Source organism: Mytilus edulis, chromosome 10 (genome assembly GCF_963676685.1).
Source record: "Mytilus edulis chromosome 10, xbMytEdul2.2, whole genome shotgun sequence".
NCBI lineage: Eukaryota > Metazoa > Mollusca > Bivalvia > Mytilida > Mytilidae > Mytilus > Mytilus edulis.
Genome location: NC_092353.1, coordinates 43874093 through 43890895, shown reverse-complemented (window position 1 = coordinate 43890895; position 16803 = coordinate 43874093). Strand labels below are relative to the sequence as shown.

The 16803-nt window shown below is 31.0% G+C and overlaps 1 protein-coding gene across 1 annotated transcript in view; it reads left to right on the top strand.

Moving 5' to 3' along the window:
* Window positions 1-1587: 1587 nt before the first annotated feature.
* The window catches only part of LOC139491252 (uncharacterized), a 53950-nt gene continuing 38734 nt past the window's right edge, over window positions 1588-16803 (top strand). Inside the window, exon 1 of the mRNA XM_071278781.1 lies at window positions 1588-2435. Coding sequence (XP_071134882.1) covers window positions 1994-2435 — 442 coding nt within the window. The 5' untranslated portion in view covers window positions 1588-1993. The remainder of the gene's footprint in view (window positions 2436-16803) is intronic.

The following is a 16803-nucleotide window of genomic DNA, read 5'->3' as shown; positions in this document are numbered from 1 at the left end:
AATAGTCGCAATTATCGACAAAGGGCTCACAAACTAATTCAGCAAGTTAGAGATAGTAATTTCCTGGGCCGATTGTCCGATTTTATTTTAGCATCAGACACATCAATAACAGTAAAACTCATCATTAGTAACCAAAAAAAAAAAATCATAAAATGTTTAATTCCTATAACCAAATCCATTCTAAAAAAAAGAAAAAGATTCAAAAAGTTTTCTTCTAGTTAATTTTTTTGTCTATAGATCTTCATCTAGGGATAGATTTTTTTCTGTTTTTTCTTTGATTATGATTCAAAACTTGTAACACATTAAATTGTATTTCTATATCTACAAACAGCACCTAGATGATAGTATAAAGCTGTTATGATAAAAAGACCAGCTACAGTGACATCATGATATTATGAACTTCAAATGATTTATATATCCCGGGATTATTCAAAGTAAAAATTCACATTTTAACGTACCATTATCACATGCTGACATATATGTAAAGGAACATAGTATTATATTTATAAGTTGTGGACAATAAGTGAGCCAGTTATTTGTTTTTATTTTGCTTTTGAATTTGATGAAATGTTAGATATTGGAAAATGATCAAAAAATGATCTTCGATAATGGCCAAGGTTAAGTAGACGGTTGAGTAGACATATCTTACCCAGTCAAATACGTTATTTTCTTGTCCCGAGCCTGGAGCCTTTCATTTTCTATCTTGTATGCTAATTGGTTTTGTTACAATCTTTCACAACTTGAATTCACTTCTATAATGTTGTATTCTTAGTTTACAGGTATAGCATGCATATATCTCCTTTCACTGTTGAAAGAAGAGGGAGGGATATATAGTGGGCTTAACATTTATAGTATAACTAATCGCCGTATTTGAATATCAAAAATAAGACAACGCGTGACCGAACGACGCATGGATTAAACGACAACGCGTGACCGAACGACGCATGGATTAAACGAGTGCGCAGCACTCGTTTAATCCATGCGTCGTTCGGTCACGCGTTGTCTTATTTTTGATATTCAAATACGGCGATTAGTTATTCTTTTTATTACATTGGCAAATGGCTTTTTTTTTTATGAAATTCATGTAGAAAATGTAAGGAACTATATCTTTTTCCTACGCATTGACAATTTGTTTTGATCCGACGTTATCGACGTCTTGACAACGCCTATTGTTGTATGACGTCAGAGAGTGAAATAACCACGGTTATTTCACATGTGAAATTATCAGTTTTTATCTAACTGGGAAATCAATGTAATTCATTGCAACCAATGTAATAAGTGTAGATATTACCTTTCAAGTCGTTTGTTAAGAAATGCGGCATATTTTTAATCATAACATCATCTTATTCTTAATTAACGTGACAGTGTATACTATGCGTAAGAGATCAGCAAAGTTATAGTAAATGAAGTAACCAGAACTATTTCCCACCATATAATCGCGTGATCATAAATAAAATGAAAGATTGCATTTTATTATCAAAAGTTTCAAGGTTAAGTCATTAATTACGTCCTTTACACGCATTAGCTTCCACTTTACTCATTGATTATTGACGGCAATTTGAGAGAATTTGTCATTCAGGATTCTATCTATTTCCTGCCGTCTTATGCGGTTTCTTAGAAGCTGGAAATAATGCAAATATAGGATTAAAATATTCATAATCAATGTTTACAGTGTGGTACCTTTATCAGTTGAGTAGTATCATTATTTTTCTTTAACTCCCCCACAAGAACATTACATATATCAATATTGTTTTAATATCCAATCAACGGTCTTGTTTACTTTCAGTTTCACAGCTATCATCTATAAAACTGGATAGTATTGAAATACAACTAATGACATGAATATGATGCAAAGACTACTAAATACAATTGTAATACGTTACAACAGAAAAAATCGTTACCAATCGCATAGTTCTGTTTGATTAGATAAAAAAAAAACTATCGTTATATATGATAAAAGTGAAATACATTGAGAACTAAAGCTGCATGTAAAATGAAACCTTTTGAATTATCTTTTATTTTATTTTTTGTGGAACGTTGTTGCTGTATAGTGCCTTTCAATCTGACATATTTCTCAAGGACATGCTCGAACAATGGGAATACATCTGGACTTATCAGTTTCTGTTTTGACATCTTTAACAAGGAATTTCCGAAAGGATATGTACTAGGAGATTTAAAAATGAACATACAAAATAACATAGAAAGACCAAAAAAATTGAGAGTAAAGACTTCCGAAGGTAAATCAACGGGATCAAATAGTGTTAATCAGTTGGTAGAAATTAACTTTGTTACTCGGAATGGCAACATAACCACAACACGTGCTTTTCACAATTTGTGTTTTCTACAAGAAAACTGTACAATTGAAATATCTTTTCGTACATCAAATTATTCAGAGAATCAAACCTCCCGTGGAACTTTTACAATGCAGTTTCAAGGTATGTTCCTTAATACAAATTATTATTATTTATATACATGTTAACGACAGAAGCTTGTAGTTTAGTGGTTGTAGTTATTTCATGTCTCTTATTTGTTTTTCTTTAAAATAAAATGTATTGTAAGCAAATACTTTACTTTTCTTTTTTGAATTGTCACAGATTTTTTTTTATATTGGATCCTTTTATAGCCGACTATACAATATGAATGCTTTCTCATTATCGAAGGCCGTCCTGTTGCCTATCATTGCTTACTTCCGCTTCATTTCAACTCTGATAGGTAGTTGTCATATTGTCAGTCATACAAATTCGCTATATTTTCATATAAATACACTGAGAGAAGAAATCTTATAACTTATGCAATAGATGCATTTAAAATCTTCAAACTAAAAATAATTTTTTCCCGATTTTCAACCTCTAAAGGGTGTTTTGGTCAGTTTTAAACCCCATAACGACCCTCAAACCCAACAGAAAACAAATTAAAAAAATTGATCAAATCATGTAACCCTTTAACCTCCAATACCGCCTGTTGGCGTGATGGCGACAACCATTCTTTGATGGCCCGTATTACCCTTCATACCTTTTTTGAACTGCCCCACCTGAACTGTCATGACAGCAGGGTCTTCAACCAAGTAGTTCATGGTCCATAAACTCTTCTCAGACGTCTGTTTATGAAAATATGGCACTTTGAAAGCCGTTTAAGAGTTCAAAATCGGAAATACGTGAAAAGTTGCCAAAATTAGGTGGGGTGGGCATCTTTTGATGGTCACTATGTAACTGGAAGTTATTGTAGGTATAAACTATTATCGTAAATGCATGCATAGGTGGTATAGGAACACAAAGAGGTATAATATGGCAAATAGGAATCTAGTCTGTAAAATGTAGGTCACCGTTTTGTCAAAAATCCGTAAAAAAGGACATTTAGGTAGACCTGACCTCACAATAATAATTCGCCACCAAGACACTTAAATCCCATATACTCCTAGTTAGCATGAATCGACTGCTGTAACTATAGGGTAATACTTGATTGACAAAGAAACACAGTCTGGTCAATGTTCACCTCTCAAGGTCGTTTGAAAATCGGAAAATAGACGGAAAATGACAGTTTTTCAGTGGGGATGAAAATCTTCCACATCCCAGCTCACCCCCCCCCCCTTTTGCCATCCGCCCCCAAAATCTCAATACATAGTTTAATAGATGAACATAAGTTCCAGCATCAAGAGTCTGCTAATTTGCATATGATTGCAAAATTTTTGAATATGCCCGATTTTCCAGAAATCTTTTGGGGGCGAATGAGTTAAACTACAAATATTATTTTCCCGATTTTCAAACTCTAAAGAGTGTTTTGGTCAGTTTCACACCCCAAAACGACCCTAAAACCGAATAGAAGTCAAATTTAAAAAAATTCATCAAATCGTTTTAAACAATATTTCTATTTTTATAACATTAGATAAGTTGAGAGCTGATATTTATCATAGATATTAATTATCACAAACACACATCATGAATAAATATATGCATCCCTCTTGAAGGTTGTTGTGCCAAGTAACGATGAATTAGATAAAAATCACACATTTAATTTAAAATTATGAATTATTACTTGTATAAGACAAGATTCTTTTCTGTATTATCTTGTTACACTGTAGCCCTTCTCACGAATCAAGTGTCAAACCTTTTCATTGCCTGTTCTAACGCAATAATATTAAGATTCATAACTGATAATCTTAAGCAGCTTGTCATATTTACCGATAAAATATTCAATTAAACAAAATGATAAATACGAAAAAGAAGAAAACAAGTACTATCTTTAAAAAAGATAGTCGACACATTAAGATGGGTGTAAATTTTGTTATGCATTTTTAATCATAAAACAAACAAAAAATCCTAAATTCGACGACAAAAGTCTGACAATTCTGAAATTTGTCTGTAATGAATGCATAGACCTTTTATAATAAGAAGTAAAAACACTAAAATACTGAACTCCGAGGAAAATTCAAAAAGGAAAATCAAAAATCAAAAGGCAAAATCAAAAGTCCAAACACATCAAACAAATGGATAACAACTGTCATATTTCTGACTTGGTACAGGCATTTTCTAATGTAGAAAATGGTGGATTGAACCTGGTTTTATAGCTAGCTAAACCTCTCACTTGTATGACAGTCGCATCAAATTCCATTACATTGTCAACGATGCATGAACAAAACAAACATACTCAAAGAGTAAAAATGTCAAAAATAGGGGTACAACAGTCATTAATGTGTTATCATCTTAATATCACTACATAAACAACAAATGTAACAAAGTAGCACAAAAAGGCATACATCAAATTTAACATTCTCATTTTGCTTTTCTTATACGGCTGAATTTATCTATGTAAAGTCTACCCATAACTGAAAGAAGGTTTTCATTACTGGTGTAAAATTGCGCGTTTGAAATTCGCACAGGTAGACATAAAAATAATTTTGTCGTATGACGGCATACATAAATGCAGACTCACGTAAAGTAGATATAACAAAAAACTGATTTAACAGTAAAAGTAATAATAATAAATAAGATCATCTTGTTTGTTGTAAAATGCAATGTTTAGGTGTTTCATTTTGTGTTATTGTTTCACCACCCTGGATCTTAAAAACAAAAAACAAAACAAAAAAGAGGCACAGATCTTAAAACATGATCAACATAAGAACTGGAGTACGAATATCATATGACACTTTCTATTATATTACTTCCAGTTCGCAATGTAAAATCTGCATCTTATAATAAGATAACAATTCCACAGAGAAAGATTCAGTCAAATTTTGATAATGAAATAGTTTAAGAAAACGTTAGCTTATCAATTCTAACAGATTAATATCTGATTAGATCTAAATCATCTATAATGTGCATTTCAAATATGACATACGTATAGTTTGACTGACTGACTGCCTAATTACGTCACAAACACTTCAAAATAGGTGTATAGGTTTTGCTTCCCGAAGTTTTTGTTTTATATACCTTATCGATTGTGAAACCATACAAATGTCTACGTATATTTTTTTTTCATTCTGGCTTTCTATTTCTAAAGTTCATTTTAACACCTGTATTTATTGTCGAACAAATTATATTGATATATTAGGGCCTTGAATGTCTAACTATTTCCTCGCACATTTTAAGTACAAAACAATAAACTTTAAGCATACCCGTATGTCAAGATGACGAACAGCAATAAGATGTCTTATTTTAGCGTATATTTTTATTTGCGTATATATTTTGAGTTAAATTATATTTAACATATTCATTCCGACCCTATTGCTCAGCAACCAATAGTACATGTAGTATCAATGAAGTATGCCTTAAACATTATGTTAGAGTCAAATAAGTACATTTTACAGGAAATGAGGGATTTTTTAATGCATTGTGGGAGTGTCGTTAATTGCATTTTTGAACTGTCGCATACTTCAATATCATATTGTTCCATCACAGTCAGCATTAAGATAACAATGATTCTATATGTTTGCAATTAATGAAATGGTATTGTTCCATGTAGGATATATTGTTTCCATGTCGAATAAAAATGGTATTGGCTATATCATACAGTATTTATCTTTGATATATCAGATGTATACGTTTGAAGAACAAACGTTCGTGAATAATATATGATGTAATAGCTGATGAACTATCTGTATAAATGAATGAGTGACAGATAAAACACAATTAAGACAAAATTGTGATATATTTTTGAGATAGTTAGTTAACTTTTTTTTTGTCTGCATTTTCAAGTACGTGTAAACGTAAGATGTATTATTGAGAATAACGTTGAACACGATTTTTTAAAACAAAACACTAAAAAAAGGGGAGATGTGGTGTAAGTTCAACCATGACTAAGTTACAAAATCGGTGAATATTACAAATTCAGTTTAAATTAAAGACGCATTCCATATTGAGGTTTAACTTTAGGAGCTTTCGATATTCAACAAATGAATGTTTAAATTGAAATTAATAAGATTGTATGAAATAAATAATTTACACCCCCCCCCCTCCCCTCCTGACAAAACAAATCAGAAGTTGTTTTATTTAATTGTTTTACTCTTTGTCCACTCTAGGTGATTCTCGTAGCAATCTATACTGTATATGTTTTGGGGATGGTTGAAGGCCGTATGACGATTTAATCTTACTGTTTGTCATGGCTTACATCTTCATTTGATATCTGATGGATTGTTGTCTTATATCATCCATACCACATCTTCTTATTCTTTTTTATACAAATGATCCAAAAGCATAAACAGATGATTAGATTGTAATTATATGCAAAAGTTATGCCATGCCACAAAAAAAAAAAAAAAAAAAAAAAGGCTTCTTTTATTAAAATGCAGTATTCGAAATGTTCTTTTTTATCGTACAACATGTACAAGGACATACTTTATTGTAACAACGCGACAGATACCATGCGTTGATAACTGTGAACCAATCTGGTATTCTATGCTTGCTTTAATTTTCTGTACTTTGATATTTTACTAGTATACGATTGCTATTGTCTGTGCCCGTATTGATTTGTTGATTCTGATTACCTTCAGCTTTATCAAGACTTTCTATACAATATACATACATGTATAATAAGTTTTTTTCTTTCAAGTCAAACAATATTCACCAGCTGAACAACTGATTTATTATTCCTCTTCCAAGAATTTCAGACTGTTAAACCTTGAGTTTGTATACAACACGTCACATTCTTGTATAGAATATTAAGTAATATATCAATCTTATATGAGGAGATCGTTATTTATTTTTCTATGTAAATGTCCTTTAGCAATATTTTTAGTAATAGACACTCTATCAGTATTTGTAGAATTGATCAATTGCGTACGAAAAAATAACATTGATAAAAAGCACACAATTAATATCCGGACTAATGACTATTGTAATTGTTTTATGCTAGAGCGATGGTATACAAGAAAGGTTCGAGTCATTTTCTATACCGGAAATGCTATCAAAAATGAAAGTACATTTGTGACGTCATTTGTCAGTCAACCAGTGTAGTTTCTTCATTCCTTTAGAATTTCAGACTTTGACAAGAAATGCAATTCCATTGTCAACAAACATCAATAACCATAAGTCGGATATGCATAAACAGAAGATTGCAGTATATTTGCATTAGACATCAATCAAGTTCACAAAAATAAAAATACAAAAACTCATCTAATTGTCAACATTAACTTTTTATGTCATTCAATCCCAAATTTAAATGGAATTAGTTTAGATCGATAATTTTTATTTAAGGAATGACTGTAATATTTTTCCTGTCTATGAAGAAATAACATAAAAAATTTGGTGCTCACTGAATAACGCGCGTAGCGGGTTATTTAACAGTGTGCACCACATTTTTTATGTTATTTCGAATAGACAGAAAAAATATTACAGTCATTTCTTATAATTTATTTCTAAATTCCATTTTAAACCGTAGAAAACCATGTAAAAAAACGTTGATGACGTCACGGTCACATGACTAAATTATGTCTATGGGCTCATAACAAAATAACGTCAGCCAATCAGAAGACGCGTTACATCCAAAATTAAATTATTGGAAGTTGATAACTATTTTAAAGGTTAGATTCGACGTTCTATCAGTATGTTACTAACGATAACCACCGTTTTAAATCCCGATTATTTTTTGAATAAATATCTCGAAAATTAACGAAAAAATGTCACAATTTGTGCATCTAAATATCCTTTTGTCAATATTCAGACGCCCACGAAAAGTATGAAAACTTCTAGTTTTTATGTTTGACGCCAAGAGTATACCTGTGACGTCAAGTACATATGAAGTAGTTTAGAGGCCTTAGACGATGTAACAGTTTCTCTAACTTATTTCATGTCAATTTATTTACTAAAAAAGATTTTATATGATATCTGCTTTTATAATGGACATAACTGTATTTTACAAACTAAAAGATTTGACAAATACGATCAATGTTCCTATTCTAAAAAAATGTAACGAGATAAGACTAGTTTATAGCCTTCACAACCCGAACCTTGTTATGATCTCAATATTTAAAATAAATAACGAAAAGCATATAGAAAATCTTACAAAACTATGCTAAGAAAACTTTACATGTTTTCGAAGTAAAAATGCAACAGACTGATATGCATAAAACCACATAAGTTAAAATATTCAATTGTTGTATTTGAAATAATTTACCGAAGGACATGTAGAAAAATCTGTCCGTTCTCAAAATATCTTAACTTGAGTACACAGATACTGGTAAACAATGATAAACCATTTCGTATCATTTGAACTGTAGCTACATCAGAATTTTCGTTTCATATTTTTGTCTAGAATCAAAGCATTTGTAATCGGTCGATGATATAGAGACGCCGAATTAAATTTGTTCGCTTAATTTCATCCAGTGTGAATTAAGGAATAACAGTACTGTAGTTGAAGAGTTGCCACCGTCAATTGTAGATTTGACGGTCGCAAATGCAGTTTTACTGGCGACGCGTAGCGGAGACAGTGAAACGGAGATTTGCGACCGTCAAATCAAAATTGAAGGTGGCAACTCTTCAACTACAGTACTGTTACTCCGATTCTAATGCATTTCAAAAAGATATAATACGATAAAACTTGGAAAAATGGCTTAATTTGACAAATAAAAAAAAATCCGCGAAACTTCATGAATGATTTTGGCACAAAGACGTCATGGGTAAACGTGACGTCATACAAATAAAAACTTACAAACTGGAAGTTATTACGTTACCTGTACGCTTCAAATTCCGATAAAATAACATTAAAACGGCGAATTCGAGGTAGGTGTTGTTTTTTTTTTTTCGATTATAAAGTAGTAATCGAACATTTGTTGATTCAATTATTTCAAAATGGTTGTTCCTCCTTAGTTACGCCTGGTCAACTGTGGATTTGACGGCAACTTTTATCCAATGAAAAAAATTGTTACATACAAATTGCATTAGAATTGAACTTCTTATGATGTTTGCTTACAGAAAAATTCAGTTAACAATTCCATTCGTTTGATGTGTTTTAGCTTTTGATTTTGTTTTTCGATAAAAGACTTTATTTTTCTAATTTTCTTTGGATTTCAGTATTTTTGTTATTTTACTTTATACGGTTCACTACCAAGTTTCATTAGCACAGTTGAACGGCAAACGATTTAATGGCTTCTAAGTTCAAGACATTGGTCACGTGATAAAAGGTCAGAGTTTACGATTTTTTTGTAAACGTGCATGCCTCGTGGTTTTTGGACTCGTATCGTCTTATTTGTACTCGTACATTAATAAAAACCAAAGTGTTCAATTCTAGATTGAATAAGCTTTCTTATTTTATATAATTATAATAAAAAAGTATTGTTAAAATGTTATAAATTCACGAGCGAAGTGAAACTTTTTTTCTGAAAATTTGCGTAGGTCCACGGAAAATCCTTAATAAATCCTTAAATAGGTTTGGTAACGTGTTGAGAGGTATAAAATATGAAGTAAAACCATTTTTTGCTCCTATTATTACAATATCAGATCACAAAAACCCCGGATACGCAATTCTGTCAGATTATTCGTGGCGAAGCGGAGATCAAAGGGAGATAACTCGGTACGCGCATCGTAGGAAATTGCAAGTTCACAATAGTAAATATGAGTAAAATTAATGATTGCAGATCTATTTCGACGAGTTCTTGAATACCGTTCAATATTCCATGTTCCTCTACTGTTGTGACATTAAAATAGTCATGGAAGTTCAAGTTCTTACAGGTTTTTGAACACTTCCAAAGAAGACACTTACCAACATTTTATATCAGACTGACTCTCTGAAACTTGAATATATTGTATATATTCTCAAACACCCTTTTAGTAGATACAAGGATACAAGATGGGTTTATCAGTCATTTGTCAGAAGAACCTGTGTAACAATAGAAGCAGAAGCAGAAGATTACATTTAAACAAAAATATGGGGGAAAAAAGGAAATACATGTATATAGTCTTCAAAATTGTGACCATTACCATAGATTGAAAATAAAATCAATCTGAAGTAGCCAGAAGTACATGTACAATTTTTGTTTTATTATAGCTGCTTTAAGATACAGTTGCAGATCTCAGGGAGTCTGATGATTGGAACCTCCTCTTTTTATAGAAGATTAATGCATTTGAATGGGATCATGCATATAGTTGGAACCCTCCTTTTTATCCTTGGTTGAGAATACCACCACTTATGTTTAAAATTTTCTGGATTCACCCTGAGATAAGAAACTACATAAGTTGTACAAGTTCTGTTGCTTGCCTTAATCAAGAGAAAAAATCTGAACATTCAAAGAACCAGAAAGGGATTTAAAACATAATAATCAACACAAAGATCACTGAACAAAAGCTGTATTGTAATCTGATATATCCTGCAGTTATCATAAATCCTGTTATATGTATAAATATTTGAAGTTTTGCTTTATATTTTTTCTTCTTTCTTATATTTGAATTCAAAAGTCCTGCAACCAACTGTTAAGTGCTTGATAATCAATTATTGATTGGATAATAACATCAGCTGACCAGTAAATAAAATTTGAAAATGCTTAGTTGAAATAAAATAGTGGTATTATGTCATTAGATATACTGAATCAACTTCAAATTTAATCCAAATTCACATTTACCTGCACTAAAATGCATAGTCAATTGGACTACAAAAACCTGAGACTACTTCAATGTATAACATAGAGATTGTGGTCACCTCCCATGTTATAGTAGTCTTAAACAAAAAAAAAACTGACTTCACTCAAATACAGTATGTTCAGAATTTTTTTGAAAAAGGACAAAGTTCAAAAAGAAATTTATTATTCTGATATCAGAAATAATCTCATAGTATCAAAGCAGAATGTCAGTTCTTTTAATTCAGATAACCAGTTTAATCACATTATTTACTTTTATAAAAAAAAATGATATTATCTGGATTTACAATCATTGACTAAGCTTGTCATCAACTCACTTACTTTACAAATGCTTTTAAAAGTTAACCTGTCAGTACTAAAATAAATAATTGTGGTATAAGACAAGATATTTTATTCAAATTAAAGGGCATATGAAGAGCAAAGTAATGTACATGTATTACAATGATTTATATATGTGTATATATAATGGATCAATGATGTTGATATAAATCAGATAAATATGGAGATAACCAACTCCATTCTTAGATTTTAAACCACAGCTAGTTCAGAGCCACACATATATTTGAAAAGGCATATAATAATTATATCTTCAATTAACAGGCAAATATTCCCAAATGCCCAATTAAAACATTTTCTGTACTCTCTATATATATTGATAACTTTCTGAGTTCAAACCATTTATTTTAAATTGCAACACAGTCACTTTTCAATGCCTCTTGGTTTTCTTGAATAAAAAGCCAATTAGATTTGTCACTTGTGCTTAACTTTTCACAACTTTTTTTTAACTTATTATTATATTATAATTAAATTCTTTTCTTAAAAACTTATAAAGGAGAAACTGACATTTATGGTATAGTTGCCAATGACATAACAGCCTGGAAACTTATCACCAGAGTCCAAGTCTCTGTTAGCAGTGACAGTTAATTTACAAGTCACTTGACATACATCAACAATTAATACATTCCATTGTTTTAAGGCAAATGAGGAAAATAAGAGTAAAAATAGCTTTTGCCTTACTACATGCACAAGAGAATATTAGAAATTATAATATAAATTAGAAAATATCAGAGGCAAAAAAGACAGGACTTAGCCACTGGACTTTTAGTAAAGTACCCTTACTAACCCTTAGAGGAGCTGCTGTATACTAGAAAAAATTATATTGATGATTTGACCCCATCAATCAGCATTTTAGCATTACATTATTGTCAATTGCTATCTGCTCTATTTGTTCCAACCTGTCATGAGAGTCAAAATGTATTCCTAGGGTGGGAATTAAACCCATGTACGTTCATTTACTTTATTGTTCTTTGTGTACACAAAATGTACATGTCCATGAAATATATCAAATGCAAAAAATGCTGTAATGTATCATTACACCCTCATTAGTTAAGGACCAAGTAAAAGAAGTCCCTGCACCTACCTAGACGTATTTCTTGGGTAAGATTTATTATATAACTATTGAAAGTATAACACCATAAAGGTTATTGGTAAGTATATAGTAACATCAACGTGCAATTCAAGTAAACAAACTGTCAAACATAAACAATCTACCACGTGTTTGTCTGCTGTTCTTGAAAACGACCCATCAGGCTTATTTACACGAATTTTTGCTCAAGCAGACAGTTAAATATGTCCGTTTACGTTATGGGGTCTGTTAAGAATGTATTTGCTGTTATAAATTGTGTATGCATGGAAATATAAGGAAGATAACATTGATTTTTACCGTAACTTTTGAATACACAACATTCCCAAGGTATCCCCACAAAACACATGGCTACTTTGTAACGACGGTAGGTAACGTGTAGCCACTTTCTAACGGCAAATGCCATTGGATGATCTTCAAAGATCAATAATAAAATTGCTAATAAATGATTGGATACGAAATTCTGTCAGATTATAAATAGGTGAAAAAATGTAAACATTGAAATCCGCCATCTTGACGTAGGAAACAAACTAATTTTCAGTCTTGGATTAAAGGACATTGCGCACATTGCCAGCGTATCATGCATAAACAGTCATCTGCAAATATATCTTTCAATTTGTGTTTTACACTTACTTTTCTATGTTTTAGTTAATTTAATGTTTTAATTTACTAAAGAATGGGACATCGTTCTCAAAGATGCCGTAGAAAAAATTATAGGTGGCGCTGTTTGTGGGCGTAAACATTTTACATACGGGTTCTTTTTTTGTCGACAAATTGACCTCTATCTGTCAGATTCAGGCGTTTGCCTTCCAACTGAGCAATCACTGTGAATCAAACTTCGTCCCTCCTTGAAGTCTTTTATGTGTTTTCGATATCAAACACATCGACGGAAAACAAAAGAAATCCCTTAGATGTATCAATTTGATAATTCTGTGCCTTCAAATATCTCATTTTATGTACTTAGTTGATAGGATCTGACGAGTTGTGGTTAAAGATGTTTGAACCCCTATTGTCTACTTTTGATCTTATTATTTTTGATTTTTTTCTCCTTATGTGCTATAATTGGTTCTTTTACGATCTTAACAATTTTTTATATTCCTTTCATTTTACGTTTTCCAAGAAAATAATTGTTAATTTATTTTTTTTATTTTTTTAGTATAATTGTAATCATCTGTTCTTAACACAGAATGACACATAGATTACGAATACACGTTCATACATTTGATGAGTGTAAATAGAAATGTAATTAGAAATGTGTTTTCATCATAAAAATTCAGTTACAAACACGACTTTTATTAATACTTAAAATTAGTTGAAAATATGCCATGTTTTTGGAAAATACGAGTTATATACGACAATATTCAGTACAGAATAATTCTTCCCCGGTTTGATAGCTCAATAAATTATTTTTTTAAATACTGAACTCCGAGAATATCATATACATTGTATCTCTTATAATAAATAAGTGTTTCCACTGTCTTTTTAATTTTTTTAAATACTAAGGCTTTCCTACCTCAGAAATAGATTACCTTAGCTGTAATTGGCAAAATTTTTAGGAATCTTTGTCCTCAATCATTCTCAAGTTTGTACTTGTTTTTACCTTTTCAGCTCTTTTTTTTTATTCGAGAGTCACTGATTAGTCTTTTGTAGACGAAACGCGCGTCTGACGCAGATAAAAAAAATCCAACTTGGTATCTTTGATGAGTATATTTACTATAGGCATGTTAACAATGATCATTCGTTTTGCAAGAATGAACGCAAATGTGTTGTGTTGATGATACACGTTGTTCAATTAAACTAATTCGAATACAAAAACGGAAGATGGAAAGCCAAGTTGTGCCATAGAAGCAATAGTAGTTCAAAGATGTTCAAATATCACAAATATAATACTAAGATACAAATCAGGGAAAAAATAATAGTAAAAAACACAAGAATGAAAGAATATCAAGAAGAAGGGATTTTGATGGAACTAAAAAAATAACGAGACCAAATGCGTCGACAGAGTAAGAATCTTTTGGCCTTTTAATTTTTTTCCATTCGAGCTTCACTGATGATTCTTTTGAAGACGAACTCGCGTCTGGCGTATATAGCAAATTTCATTCCTGGCGTATATGATGAGTTTATTGTGTAAACATTACCCAACCTGGTAATCGGTACTTTATAACAGTCATGGTTAGAACGTAGTCAGTAAATGATCAGAATAGACGACGTCTCTGTTTTGAAAAGCTCACAAAACATGTTATCCTTGTCTTGTTTAATTGCAATGTGACAGTTCGACAAAACAAGTACAAAGTTGACCTCAACCTTCTTGTGATTTTCATTTATAAACATTAAAGTGTCAGAAGATAAAACTACACTAACAGCGGTGGCAAGTAAATGATAACGCCTTATACATTTTTTTATGTTTGCACACTTCCTGAATTGACAAATCAATTATTTACCCTCATAGTTTTATCTGAAATATCAATTTCAGCATCATGCTTTTTTAGTTTGATTGCATCCGTTTCGCCGTATTTACTTCCGTTATAATTTATTTCGATTAATGTTGTTTTTTGTTATTCATTACTTTTTCTACTAAAATATAAAATAATCTTTGACATTATCATGATAAATCATGACAGGAACTAAAAAAAACGAAATTTTGAACAATACAACGACTATCCACTAATTCGAAGCACCAATTTGTTTTATTGTTTTACGTTATCCAGCCTTTGGTTGACATTGCTGCTGGTAGATTGCTAGTCTTCGTGGGAATCACCTGCCCAGTAGACAGTGTTTTGTAACCGACACTATATATATATACAACATAATGTTCTGGAATTAAAACATATTTTGGTTGTTCTGCTATTTAAGTTATTACATTTTAAGTGTCATACTTTTGGTGCAGGTGTTGTAGGTTTGTCCAGAAAGAATGTGACCCGATGCAACATACGGCTTATGGCGAATTACACATTCAAAATACAGAAAAGGAAAGAAGCTGTAAAAGACTTTCATACATTTTTATTAAATGCTTAGTGACTATGCGATTTCTTCTGTATGACGGATTTTCAAATCACACATTGATGCATTTAAGCCTTATTATAACAAGGCATTATGAACAAGAGAATATTGAGTTTTCTTGTTGTATACTTTCCACATTCATATGTTTATTATACACTCTTAGTTTTCAAATAGTTAGTTTAGAGCATTCCTTCGGATACAGGACACTGATAAAGTGGTTTTTTTCTCATTTAAAAGTTTATTGGTAGGCTGCAACACGTTAAAATATGTTCCAATAATGTCAATAAATAAAAGTAACAGTAGTATACCACTTTTGAAAAGTCATCAATCGATTGAGGAAAAACAGATCCGGGTTACAAACTCAAATCGAAGTAAACAAATCAAGCGATTTCTCCTTTTTTATATCTGATTTATAAAATACAAGCATGAATATCAAAATCTAAATAATGTCCAAATGATACAATTAACAATGCATATAGATTTATTTCAACGAAAAATGACATTTTGACGAAAGAAAACCAAACTGGTTGATTACAGCTAACTACTCTTTCTTTAAATTCTGCCTTTATAAGATTTTGAAATAATCATTATTCTTATTTTGCATGTTCAGTGAAATGACATTAAATATAAGTATTAGAGAACCGTGTCTTCATCAATATTTCGTTGTAAAAATGTTGTTTACATCTAAATTATTAAGTTAGTGTATTTATTCATTGAGCGATTTATTTCTGAAAATGCAACTTTATTGATTATATTTCAATGACATTTCCAATATTGAAGAAGTAGTTTTTTTTTTTATGCTTTCAATTTGAAAATTGATTAATTTGTTATTTGTTTAAAATGAAATTATTCAATTTTAAAATCGTCCAATGGATGTTTTTTTCTCTCACCTAAAAGAAAAACAGGCAATCTAGACATATTCACGAAGAAAAATTCTTTTTAAATGATAATATAATTTTAAACATTTAACAACATTTAACAAAATTGGATAAAATATCATAATAATTGTAATGTTATTCAATTACGTAAAACATTTGCTGTTCCCTTCTTTAATTTAGATAATAACTTTTATCTTACCTCCTATACATTTCCAGGAATATGATTGGTTAAAAGCGTCCGCGTGCAAACCGTGTATATTTGATATTAGGTTAGTAGGGAGGCGGGGCTTATCTCATACACGGTTAGTAATGGAGTTACGTCCCTTTATATTCCTTATTAGGTAAGAAGGGGGCGGGGCTTATTTCATACACGGTTAGTAATGGTGTTATGTCCCTTTGTAAAAAACAAAACGGTACTGAGAAAAAATCTTAAAAGTTCC